This window comes from Oryzias melastigma, linkage group LG5 (assembly GCF_002922805.2).
Source record: "Oryzias melastigma strain HK-1 linkage group LG5, ASM292280v2, whole genome shotgun sequence".
NCBI lineage: Eukaryota > Metazoa > Chordata > Actinopteri > Beloniformes > Adrianichthyidae > Oryzias > Oryzias melastigma.
Window position 1 is genome coordinate 26,211,244 of NC_050516.1, and position 13,513 is coordinate 26,224,756.

The 13,513-nt window shown below is 36.8% G+C and overlaps 1 protein-coding gene across 6 annotated transcripts in view; it reads right to left on the reverse strand.

Annotated features, from left to right (window-relative positions):
* Positions 1-449: 449 nt before the first annotated feature.
* Positions 450-13,513, reverse strand: part of arhgap9 (Rho GTPase activating protein 9) — a 55,979-nt gene continuing 42,915 nt past the window's right edge. For all 6 annotated transcript variants that reach the window (XM_024270853.2, XM_024270852.2, XM_024270850.2 and 3 more), the window contains 3 exons: positions 13,290-13,424; positions 9,840-9,945; positions 450-3,269 (listed from right to left, as the gene is read on the reverse strand). In XM_024270853.2, coding sequence (XP_024126621.1) covers positions 3,083-3,269; positions 9,840-9,945; positions 13,290-13,424 — 428 coding nt within the window. In that variant the 3' untranslated portion in view covers positions 450-3,082. The remainder of the gene's footprint in view (positions 3,270-9,839; positions 9,946-13,289; positions 13,425-13,513) is intronic.

The window sequence follows — 13,513 nt, forward strand, 5'->3', positions numbered from 1 at the left end:
GGTGCTGCACGTTCTTAAGTTTCTGTTTCCAGCAACAGTGAGGTACATAGATGTAAATCTGTGGAGGAAAAAAACAAAAACCCTTTCCTTGCAAGTGTTCTCCCTTATTTTCCCTAATGACTAAATGTAAATGTGTCTACCTGATGGTTTAACATAACATCTCTCACACCTCTTCAGCAAAACCTTCAACTCTTAGTTATTTTATGTAATTTCTGCAGATCTTCTACATTTATACCTGAGAACTTCAGAGTCACACTTTTAAAAGTCATTTTGAATTTAGCGCCATGACATACGACAGTAAATGTATTATGAGAAAAAAATAAAACCGTAGGATGTGAAGAATTGCAGGATACCATCAGTGAACATTAAAAACAATAATAAAAAAAAAAAGTTTGCTTTAAGTTATTTTTTTCACCTTTCACCATTAATAGTCTGGGTCCTTTTTAAACTTTTTTTTTTTTTTTTTACTACTTTCCAATTTATTCATTTTGTAGCAATGGTTGAAATCCATCATTTTGGGACAACCACATCTTTAAACAGATATATATTTGTATTGTTATATTACACAATAATTCCACAATGAAAATTCAACGTTACAAAAACTCAATTTCTAAGAGTAAAATGTGCCATTTTACTGCAAGAATTACCCCCCAAATTGAATTGTTATGTTTTATGACAAAGATTAAATGTGTGAGACAAAATAAAAATCCAGAAATCTAAATAGAAAGAAAAGAAAAGTAAATTTTTTGGTGAAAAATGTAAAAAAAAAAAAAGAAATATCAGACAAAGCTCCAATTAACTATAATCTATGAACAAAGGTGTATCACAAGTATGTGATATAACTTTGTTTATGTTTGTTTTAGACCAAAAATGTAAAAACTAAAAACCTTTTTGAAACATTTATGTTAAATTTTGAATAAAACTAAATTAATTTGGGGTTGATGTGACTTGCAAACAGACAGGTGAGTTCAGACTCGACAAAAGAGTACAACAAAGACTTAACTAGTGTTAGAATTATTTAGATGAAAGCAAAAGAACAAAAACTTACTGCTATAATTACTTCTAAATCCCAGTGATTAAAAGTAAAAAATTTGTTTATTCAGGTCAAATGTATCAAAAGTGGACCTTTTTGGAGATTTTTTGAACCAAAAATTGCTTTAAGAGCCCTTTTAAGAATTATTTGATGTTTTTATTAATTTTGCAACAACAAAAGTGACAGATCCAAAACGTTTTTAGGGATAAAGCAGGATTGATCTATCCATTTGGGAAAAATCTGTTCTTGCAAACAGAATTTTCATTTTTTTAACCCACTGCTTTGCTTATGAATACAACCAAAAAGAAAAGGGAGGCATTTCAATTGTGGATATTATTGCTTTTTTGCACAATTTCATTTCAAAATGATGAGTAACTCTTAAGTGCAAAAACTCGAATCAGAGAGCTTGTTTTGTATACGTCTTATTATACTAGAAAAACCTACCAAATCTCTGGTTTGCTTATTCTAAACCTACAATACAAATACTTCATTAAATATCATAAGCATCAGTGGTTTCTGGCTGTCAGATGGTCCTTGTGTGAAACAAAAAAGAAGCAAACATTTAGTAAAATGTTAGGATGATTTGACAGGACTATGAAAAAAAGAAAATAACATGAAACGGTAAACTCAGTGACAGAAGGAAGTACTTATAAAATCTGAAATAATACGGCACAAATGCGATTGGAACAAATAAATACGTGCGGTTTGTCTTTTCAAACCAATTTAAGGTCGTCCTTGGCAGCGGACGCGGGATCAAGTTGAGACAACTCCTCATCAATCAGCTACACACAACTGCAGCCCCGTCCAAGGAGCTCACATGACCTAAAATGATACCAACAGAAAAATGGAGGAGTACATTTAATAAAGCTATACACCCCCCACCCCCCTGCAGTGCAGTCTTTCAGCTCTTTCATATCTTTTGCCAAACCCGCAGTCAATATAAAACTACCCAAGCCACAGACTGCAAGGGTTTTTGAGTGTTGGCGGTGGGGAGGGGTTCCACATTTTTTAAACATATGCATTTCCAGTTCCCCTTTTGTTCTGTTATTAAAAGCAGCATTTGCACCAATCAGAGGGGATGTCGCTGCCCGCCCGCCAGCCCGGTCTCTGAGGCCCACATACCTCCACACGCCTCTTCTAACTGTCACGCAACAAACAACCTGACTGACACATCCTGAGCAAACATCACGAAACAGATGCCATCAGCTGGTTCACATGGTTTTATTGGAGGAGGGTTGACAGTCAGGTCCAAGGAGCAGCAAGGCTTTGCCTCTCAAAAGGAAACGTGCCAGTTTGAATTCCACTCATATATTATCGCTTAGGTTAACGTCTGTATGGATACGCCGACTATAGCTGACTATTTCACATATATACAACGAGGATTCAAAAATGGATTCAAACGTGTACGACGAGGAGAGGGTTACAGTACCACGACGGAACACGAACTGACCTGTTGGCACATTCATCTCATCACTAAAGCGCACCCTCTTTTCTGACTCAAACCTTCTGTCCATGGAGATAAAAGAGGGTTTTCACAGCGTCCTTCCAACAAACCCTGCAGGTTGAAGACTTGCTGGTGTTGTTTTCACAGTGAGATGGCGCTGTTAAGTTGTACTTCAGTGCTACAGTAAGACACGACCTTCCCCACACCTTTCTTGATGAAGAAATGCATAATAGCTCAGGAGATTGGAGGAGTTATTTTAATATTTTTTTATGGCTTTTTATCCAACTGTTGATGAAGTTTAGAGCATCTCTGGCTGGTCTCTTCCTGCGCCGAGCTCCATATCTGCACTCAAAGAAACGAGTACTGCTGCTAAAACTGGCGTGTTGTAATATTATTGTTTTAATGTTGCTTTATATGGAGGCCAGATGTCATGATTAGCAGCTTTCTCCCCAAGTTCCTTTGAGCCTGTAATTATCTTTTAATGTGAAATCCGCTTTGATCCTTATTGGTCTACGGGGATTGTTGCAATGCTTTCACTTCTGTCTCTGACTTGGAGGAGCAACTGAGGCAGCACATCTCTCCGCTCTGGTTCAAGAAGATTAAGATTAGGAGAGGCCTCTTGTTCCGAAGATGTGGTCGAACTCCGTGAGGATGAGCTCCACCGCCTGGTTCTGGAACACCATGTTCACAGCCATGTTCCCAGTGTCCTGCTCTGGACGCATAAGTGTCGGCCCGAACACGATACCGATGTTCTGGGTGGTCATTCTGTTGGTATCCGAGTGCCCCAGTACCCTGCAAGAAATGGCAACATTATTATACTATTCATCATTTTAAATAATATCTCAAAACATTCCTTTCGCAAGGACTCTGTTATTGTAAATGAAGGAGAGCGACTCCTGCTCCTGTCCAATAAGTTTACTGGTAGTTTTAATAAATTTATTTAGAGAATTGCAAAGTGTGAGACTGAGTGAGACAAATCAGGCTGTAATGTTAAATGTGAGGATGGATTGTGTCAAACATTTGTAAAAAGCTGCAAGGATTGATAGATGAACCTGTAATTTATAAAGTTTATGGAGGAAAAAAGAGAGATTGACATTTGGAGAATATGTTTTCAGTATTGATTTGAAAAGTGACTTTATCATCAATTTCATTCCAGATTGGTGTCATATAATCCTAGCTGAACACAAATTTTAATTATTAATTTCTCCTCTCTGATCAATTTTCAAACAGTTGGCACTTCCGCAAGTCAACCCTTCCGCTCTCTTTGGGGTCCAGACGACTCCAACCACATATTGATGTGTGATTCCTTCCATGAGAAATGTGGACAAAGGTGGACAGGATTTTATGTCTGCCATCGACATTAGTGAAACTCAAAAATCAATGATAAAAAAAGTTTGTAGGGTCCAGATGACCCCCACTTTTAATGTAAACAAGCTAAAGAGAGCGGAAGGGTTAAAAAGGGCGCCATCCATTCGCCATTCAACGGACACTTGTTTTGTACGTAGAGTCTTATATTCTCATCTTAAATAAGACGAAAATATAACATATATACACATTCACACACAGTTTTCATTGAAAGCGGTCACTTGAACGTACTTTGCAGTGTGCAGTGTGAATGTAGAATTAGGGAATTCAGATCCAAACTACATGGCAAAGAAAAACATTTAATTATTTAAGATGTTTAGATGTTTTTGTGGTACATATTAAAGTACATTTTATTTTAATATCACAGAAAAATCACTCAATATCTTAATAAAAGCTTTCTGAAAATCTGTAATTTTCTTACTTTTCCCTAATTAATTATTTATGCCTAAAACGGCCAGAAGGGGGCGCGCAGGGCGTGTTTACTCATCCCAGTAAAAGCTCCAAGAGGAAACAGCTCGACGCGTTTTCTTTCTTTCTCCTATAAGGTAAATATTATTTGGTGTGGAATATTTCTTTAGTCTAAACTGTCCGTTTGTTTTTATGTGTCACAGAAATGTTTTTTTTTTGTTTGTTTGTTTATGTTTAAGGAATGAAGAGAAGTATACTAGCTTGTTCGGTTATCAAGCACATGGCTGAATGGCGCGCACCTGCCATTTTGAATTAAGGGCCACAGAAATAAAAAAAAAAATTGTCATGTTCTCTGTAAGCCATGTTTAACATTCTAAACTTTAGAATCTAAAGTGTATAAAAAAATGATTCATTAAAGTAAACGCTCTCAATGAGGAAACGTCTCGTTTTCTTCCTCATTTCAGGAGAGCAACGTTTTGATTATGAAAATGTATGTTTGATAGTGCACATCAATGAGAAATTTAAACTTGAAAAAAAGATAATAGAAAAGTTAAGACTTTATTCATCCAACTAAAAGGAAAAAACTCTACATTCTAAATTCCTTGAAATCTTTTTGAATGTTGATCTTGGTTCTTAAACTCTCAATTTTAGGTTGTGGCAGAAATATTTAAAATGTAAATTCCAAAAAGTCTAATTATTATGAAATCTGCCGACAATTCCCCCAAAAAACCCAGAAAATTCATTGTAGTTGATTTATTGATAAGAGCTGTGGAACGGGCATAATTTACACCTCCACAGCTCTTGATCATCTTAATATGAAGGAATCTTTTATTAAGATATCCAGTGATGTAAACATCTGCTAAAGCTAAAAATTTAGCAGCCAGGTATTAGTCCACAAGAAGAAAAAAATTTGATTTCCTTGTTAATTTTGGCCAATAATGCAGAAGTCAGCATTCAGCCTTAAAAATAAAATGTATTGACTTAAAGTCCCCCATGACAATTTTTTTAAGTTGAAAAAACGTTCCTGTTTAATTATGATTATAACGTTGTTGTTTTTTTCAAAATCCCACAACCTAAATGTCTTAAAAAGCCATTCACATTTTCGTGGTCACATCAAGAAGCTCCATGGAGTCTGATGGAGATTTCAGTGTTCTCAGTCCTGCTTCAGTAAATATTGTATGAAACTCACACAAAATATCCAGTGACGCCTGATTTGACCACAGAAATGTGAACGGCGGCTCATTTGACTGCAGTCAATGTGAAGATACCATCTTCTCTTCTCCAGAACCTGAACTAGACACGCTAGCTGGAACAGATGAGGGATTTAGAGGATGTGCAGCAGAGCTGTTGTGATGTAAAAAAGACTCATTAACTCAAACTGAGGCTGTCTGCGACAGTTTGATTGACAGAGATTAAAAAGGAGAAGTACTAAAAAATGCAAAAACGAAATGATTTCATATTACATTTGTTCTCTTTCATAAGTAAAATGCCACACGTACATGTTAGAAACTCAAACATGATTTTCATCAGAGGGGAACTTTAATCATAAGAGCAAAACACCAGTAGATGTCTCTTTTAAATTATTGTCCATGCTTCCAGTCTAAAAATATATGCTGCATAAGAATGGTGGTAATGGAAATGAGGGAAACCACATCTCTAAAAAAAAAAAAAAAAATGACCCAAATTCTTCAGTTTGCTACATGATTTAAAAAAGAAAAAACAACAGCCAAGATGCCCCCCTAAGACTCCAGCAAAACCTCCTGAGTACAGAGAAGACAAATGTACAGTATTTGTTTTCTCCTTTAGGACCTCGGCGCTGTGCAACAAATGAGGGAGGAATGCTTTCAAAGTGATACCAGGACACTGTAAATTAGAGAGTCTGATCTGCAGATTGAAGGCTCTGATAAATGGTTGAGTTAACCTTTGAATGCGTGAGAAAAAAAAAAAAAATATTGCTTTGTAACATTTAGAATTCAGACTTTAAGCCACTAGAGACACTGAAGCCTGAGGAGAGATGCTCCATCAAGACATCTGAGAAATACTGATGATCCAGAACAGTCACGGTTGCCAAAAAATGTTTCTGTGTGTTCTGTAAGTGATTATCAAGTGTGTTCAGTGAAGACATGAAAAATGCAAGGCTTATATGTATTAGGTTCAGAAATTCTATTTCTGTGGTGACTTCCTTTAGTAAAAAGAAATGCACTTGAAGTGTATTTTATTAAGCGTACTTGAAATCCAAATGTACTATAGACCATGGACGAGTATAGTAGGAAGTACAGCCTAATACTTGAAAACTTTTTCAGACTAATCTGGAATATTTTAAGTTGACAAAATATGGATAGTATATAAAAAGTAAGCCCAAGTACATGCCTCATTGACAAAATATACTTATAAACTTAAATTGACTATTTTTGTTAATGTTTACAAACTTTATTTTTACAAAACATTTTTGTTTTGCTTCATCAAATCAATAAATTTAGCCGTAGTTATCAGTCTTTGACATTTTAGGAGAGCCACCAGAAAACTAACATTTGTGGCCTTTAAAGTCCCACTCCAACTGAATATATTTTGTATTATAAAATTGCTCCCAGTGGTCTTGAAACTATGATTAGGTAGTTTTTAGCCAAAATAAAAGTAACTGTCTTTGTTAATCCATATTTGCTGCATAAGTAACTCTCATCTATGTTAGGGGGCGGGACTTTTGGCATAAAAGTAAGAATTAGCTAATTTTCAATCAATCCTTTGTTTACACTCTCTTCCGCTAGCTTATAGCCTCCAACATCCAGTCGTACAGTTGTGACCCAGATGCCATCTTAGACAAGGAAAATTAAGACATTAATGGATACATTTGTCTGCTCGTGGATGCATCTTAATTGGAGCGGAGCAGTGAAACTTTGGTCAGCCCATCATAAACTTAAGCTTTTTCAAACCGTGGGTTTTAATCTTCTCATGATCCAACGCGATTTGAAAAAGAAATACTCAGAAACGCAGTTTCAATCTTAAATTCCTTTATACATGTCCTCCATCATGAGAAAAATGCTACAAGAACATGATAATAACACCAAAAACACAATTGTCATTCATTTTAAATACAAACACATGATCCAGTTAGGGTGACTTGAAACAACGTCGGGAAAACTTTGTTGTCGAGACTTAAAAAGCTTAGAATTTGCTAAGTTAAGTACAGCGCTAGAATGTGTTGGGCTTAAACATGCTAATTTGTTTAAGTGATGAATTTTGGTGTCTAATTTCTAGTGCAGTGTCATGTTTGTAGTCAGGCTCTACATTCTTAAAAAGTAAAGTGACAAAAGCAACTAAATACATTTGTGTATGTTTGCCAGTTTTGTACACTCATCTACAGTCCTAAAAAGCATTTGCTAAGCTAAAATTAGCTAAATTTGTCATTAAGTGCTAGCAAATACAAAAGGGAAACTTAAACCTAAACACCCACAATCATGTTTTTGGTGTTTTTAACATGTTTTTGTGGCATTTTTCTCAATATGGAGGACATATGAAAAGGCAATTAAGATTAAAATAGCATTTCTGAATATTCAGATTGTTGTTTGAAAAAGCTGTTACAAACAATCAGCAGGTTTTTACTTTGGCTAAAATGGCATAATCATAATTAAAAGACCACTGGGAGCTCTTTTAAAGTAGATCAAAAGATGATTTGAGTGGGACCTTAACTTGTTAGTATGACTTTATAAACTGCAGCCATTTTGGTGAGTATAAGCTAACTGCCAGCGCAGTGTCATGCTGTGGTTCTCAAAAGAAAATCTCAAAAAATCATCTAAGTGAACCTGTGCGAGCCTGCCACTTTAATGCATGTTCACATACATGATTCTGGGTTTTGCACTTCAGAGAGCCAACATGTTCTAAATCCATTGCTTGTATGCACGGATGTTGGTGTGTTTGAGTTGTGTGACTTTGGGGGGACTCAGGAATGGATAAAAGCCACAATATGAGGCATTCTTCTAAAAATGCCATTCCCACCAAGCCACAGGAGAAGCCAGCAATTGCTCAAAACTTCCACATTAAAAAGAAAGGAGGAAAAGGGGGAGAAAGGAGAAGGAAGAGGGGGGAAAAAAGACATGAGCAAAGGAGAGGGTGAGGAGGGAGAAGAGAGAGGTTCCAGTGGTGGCGGCGGTGGTGTCGGTATGCCTTCCAGCAGACAAACCACAGGCCTCTCATGGGACCTTTGAGGCAAGCAAGGGAGTGGAGGAAGGAGAAGAAGGAACAAGGGGAAGGAAGGGAAAAAAAGAAGAATAGGAGAGGAGAATAAAAAGACAGTGAGGGGAACAGAAACAGAAAGGGTGGGGGGGACTGAGTGGAGATAAATGAAAACCAAAATGAGGATTGAAAGAGATAAACCCAGACAAAAAGTAGTGATAAAAAGACAAATTCACAGCATGGCACAAACAGCCTCAGCGTACAAACGTGCTCCCTGGAGTGGAAGGGGAAAAAAACAAAGGCTGTAAAAAACACTATGTACTGTAAAAGGAACTGGCTCACACACCACAGCACGCCATTCATCCTTTTTTACTTTCACAGGGACCCAAACTCAACAACGGCGTGCAAAACTGGCAAACACAGAACACTGACCCAAGGAAGGCCTAGCGGACAAATGAGGAAACTGCCCCCTCTTGTGGTCAAATTTAAAACAGCAGATAAGAAAAAAAAAAAAAAAAAAACGGTCTGCAACCTTTGCCAGTAAAAGAGCCATTTAGGCCTGTTTGGTACTGATCAAAACCTAATAGGAGCCACAAAACCTTTTTGTTTTTATGTATATTTTTAGGAAAATTTGATACTACAGTTTATCTTCTAGGTTCACCTCAGCCATAAACTTATAAACGTAACTAAAATAAATAAAATCAATACTAAGTTAACAACCCTTACTTTTAAAATTACTCTTATTTTATTTTTCAGAGAACCATTGTGGAAGGTAAAAGAGCCGCCCGCATGTGGCTCCAGGGCCTCAGGTTTCAGACCTCTGGTATAGGGAGTTTCTAAAATTCTCGAACTCACTCTGATGAAAATCGTGTTTATAGCTTGTTCTTGTGACATTTTTCTCACAATGGAGGACACGTATAAAGAAAATTATGCTTAAAATAGCATTTTTTGGTATTTCTTCATTTAAATTGGTGTAAATCTGGAGAAGACGAAAAAATGCAGTTAGAAAAGATTGTATTTGTGATGCAGAAAATACAGTAGTCAGGCCACAAGCTCCTTGCACCACTCATTTCCATTTGTAGATAAATACATCCATGTAAAGCTTCAGTATTCCTCTGCATTTTTGTTGCATCGCTAATAGTAGATTTAGGTTGTGACGGGCTGTAAGCTAGTGCGACAGCGGATAAACTGAGCTCTCTGTAACTAGGAGGGGAAGGGGGGCGGGGTTGTTCAAGTGTCCAACTTAGAGATGAATTTCTAATGAACTCCTGCTGCTCTGCAGAAAGTTATATTTTATTTTATTTTTTTATTTTGGCTAAAATAATTAAAATACCACTGGGATCAATTTTAAAATGTTTCAAAAGTGTGAAACAAATAAATAAATGCTCCTAAATGAACTCTTGACCTTCACCCTCTTACCGTCTGAGATGCTGGCACATGAACTGCAGCGTGTCGTGGTTCGGAGGAGGCATACTGAGCACCAGACACTTCAGGCGATCCACTTTTTCCACGTAATCTGGCATCTCTGCAACGCGGAGCAAGACATGTGTCAGATGACAATACGTGCTATCAGTTGCACTCTATTTCCTGTTATTTATTAAGAGATTTTTGCATATCTGATATTGCAGAGTTAAACCAACCATATCTCATCTGATTCAGCAGTGGGTTCTCTTATCAGTGCTGCGTTAGGATAAACACTCAAGAAAAGCAATAAATGCTGCATGAACATTTTTTATTTCATCTTTGAAATAATATTTTTTAGATTATGAAGAGATGTATTATCTGCAAGGATAAGTAAAAAATAATGAAAACAATCTGATTTTATTAACATAATCCAGTCAAAGGAAATGTTTCTTCTATTTCTTTTTTTCAGGACTGTGACACCATCCCTGAATTAACAACAGAAACAAAAGAACCACAATGATGCAAACATGACATTTATTATGAAAATCTTTGCTGTAGCTGATTTTGAGTCAGTTATAACCCACACAGTCCCCACGCTGTCCCACGTAAAGAGAGCCTGGAAAAGGAAACTGCTACTTCAGAAACTTTATTAGTGATACTGAGAACACATTTGAATGTGTGGCTTGTTTAAAGTCATATATTATTAGTGAAAGTAAACAGATTAAATAAAAAAAAAATGTTGGGGATTTGCAAACAAGTCAATGTAAGCACTTTTAATACTCATTTCTTTCTAAAATCTATCCGAGGATCATTTTTATTATGTTTCTTGTTTGTTTCTTTTTAACGTAATATTCGTAAAATAAGCTCATTTTTAGAAATCAATATACGTTGTACCAAACGTGAACTAGTACGACAGGAGTTTCAGGTTCTGTGAAAGAAAAACATCAAAACAGACCTTAATTAAGCTAAACATCTCAACTAAAAGGTGAAATTAAAGTAGATTCATTTTAATCATCTGAAAGACAAATATTTCACTAAATCAAAAGAAATGTGTAATTGTTTAATTTCCACAAATGATTCTAAAACCAATAAAGCAAACTAAGGAAGTGAATAAACCTCCTCTGTCCAAAATATATCAGGCCAAAATGAAAGTGTGCATGTGTATAAAAAGCCATTAAGGGGAACTTTGAAACTAAACCTGGACAATAAAAAACGTTTTTTTTAATTGGATTACTCCTAGTAAAGATGACAATAATGAACAGGCCTGCTTGGAATCTGTCACAATAGTAGAAAAAAACAACAGGAATACAATTTTCCTGTAAATTATTAATAAAAATGTCAATACAAATTGCTTATTTGTTTGTCAATTTACAATTAAACGTCAAATATATTCTCTTCCCCTCTATTATATCTCCTTTGTTCTTCAAATATGTATGGTGTCTGCTTCCAGAGGCCCGTTTCAAGGAGCAGGTTTTGTTGAAAACTGTGAGTTCGTGAACTCGAAATTCAGTAAAACTCTTGAGTTTTCGGTTTCAGAAAGAGAGATAACTTAAACCCGGGAAAGTGGTTGAAACCAAGCTTGTTTCAAGAAGCGTTTTAAGCTGTGAACGAAACCTGGTCTGGAGCAGGTTTTCTTCAGGAAACTTAGAGTTCTCTGCGGTCTCCGCCCCTTTTTAAAGTGAAGGATGATCAAATATGAGTAGCCTACCTCATTAACATTTAGAGAACATTCACATTAGAGACCTGAGGCCTGAGTTCGACTCCAGGCTGCAAAAAGCATTTTTAGGTTTTAAAAAAAAAAACAAAATCGGCGTGTTTCTTTTTAGCGTGCAGTGATATCCGTGTGTGCAGGTGGGGGTGGTGGTGGGGAGGTTACCAAAACTGGTCATTCATGCGATTACGGAGATTACTGGTTAAATTAGTAACAGATCAAAAACCATTCCTTACTCAACAAGAGACAAAATAACCTTCCTGACATTATTTATTCATTATTTAAAATGATTAAAATGACTGCAGATATTTTCTTTCTCTGTTCTACCGCTGCAGCTGTGTTGCTTTTCTTGCAGAAAATGTGCTCATAGTCGGCATATGCTTGCAGGAACTTATCAATTTCCGTCGCCGGAAGTACGAAACTCAGGTGTTTGTTCCCGTTGCCATGGTGAATCGTGCTGTCTTTGCTCCATTGATCAGGGCTTTTAATGGTCGCGACGCTCACACCTGATTCTGGTTCTGACAACTTCAAGTTGATTGAATCAAACATTTTCAGCTGTTCTGGAACCGAAAACCCTGAGTTTGAGAATTTTGAGTCCAGTGACTCTAAGTTCAGGTTTGAACTCTAAATTTGTTGAACCTGCTTCTTGGAACGGGCCCCTGGTCTCATCTCTAAACTCATTTCTTTTGTCCTTTAATAGACATTCCAGGCATTTGGTATTTGCTTTCGTTGCTGCAGTTTGTAACCTTCATGTTTGCTTTTATTTCAAATGTTTAAGTTTATTTTATCAGTTTGTTTCATGTCCTCTCAGGTTCCACAGCAAATGATTTTACTGAGTCTGGTCCTGCTGCAGGATTTTTCCTGATCTTTGGTTAAAACACTACAAAAACAGACCTCTTGGAAATTTTTTTTGGAGTTTAGCTGATATTTCAACAATATGCTAGCTGTTTTGGCAAAATTAGACATTTTTCCAGTTTTTTTAGGCCAATTTGGCATTTAGCTAACATTTTAACGAGCTTTCGGCTTCAGCATTTTTAGCTATCAGCTCTAGCAACTTCAGTAGCCACATTCAGCTTACAGGATTCACACTAGCATTATCCCATTGAATGGCATAGATCTAGTTTTTAGTTTGTCTAAAGCTAATGATAGTTAAGATGTGTGCTTTACATCCACTTTGTTTATGACCGGATTAGTTGACTAATCGGAAAAAATAATCGGTGATTAGTCGACTATTAAAATAGTTGTTTGTGGCAGCACTACATCTAAAGTCAGCCTCTGCAGGACAGGATAAGGAGCTCAGCTATCAAGAAGCAAAGTCACTGCTTCTCTACACTGACAGGAGCCAAGTTGGCTTGATGCCTTCCTTCTCTAGCCTCCTACTGGAAATGTTTCAGACATGTCCAGCTGAGAAGAGGCCTCAGGGCAGAACTTAGTAGGATGCCTGGAAACACCTCTGAACTCCTGATATGTGCTCGAGAAGGTGCAAGGTTCTCCAGAAAAAACAGCAACAAAAAAGGAGGGATTTGATGAGCAGTTCATGTGAGAACTTAACATTTTATGATTGTCTAAATGTGTCAGTTGTAATCACAAATTGTAAAACTTAAAAAAAAACATGATTTTTCTCCGATATTGTTGTATTTAGAGATTGATAAAAGTCAACCATCTGTCTATTTGATGTCAACTTTCTCTAGAATTCAAAGAAAGTGACATACAGACTGCGAGGTCTTGACACGGGACAGACGGTGGTCACTCACTGGCTGTCTCCACGATGTCGGTGAAGAAACCAAAGGGCACAACGGGCTCAGGAAGCTCCCGGAAGAAAAGTTTCAAAGCCCCCGTGATGACATGAATGTCCTCCCACTCACTCTCATCCAAATTCAGCTTTTCTTCTGAAGAACGGGGGAGAGATTCAGACAGACGGGGAGAGAAGAGAAACAAAGAGTTCTTTCAAATAAGTAGAAATACATCAGTTGACATG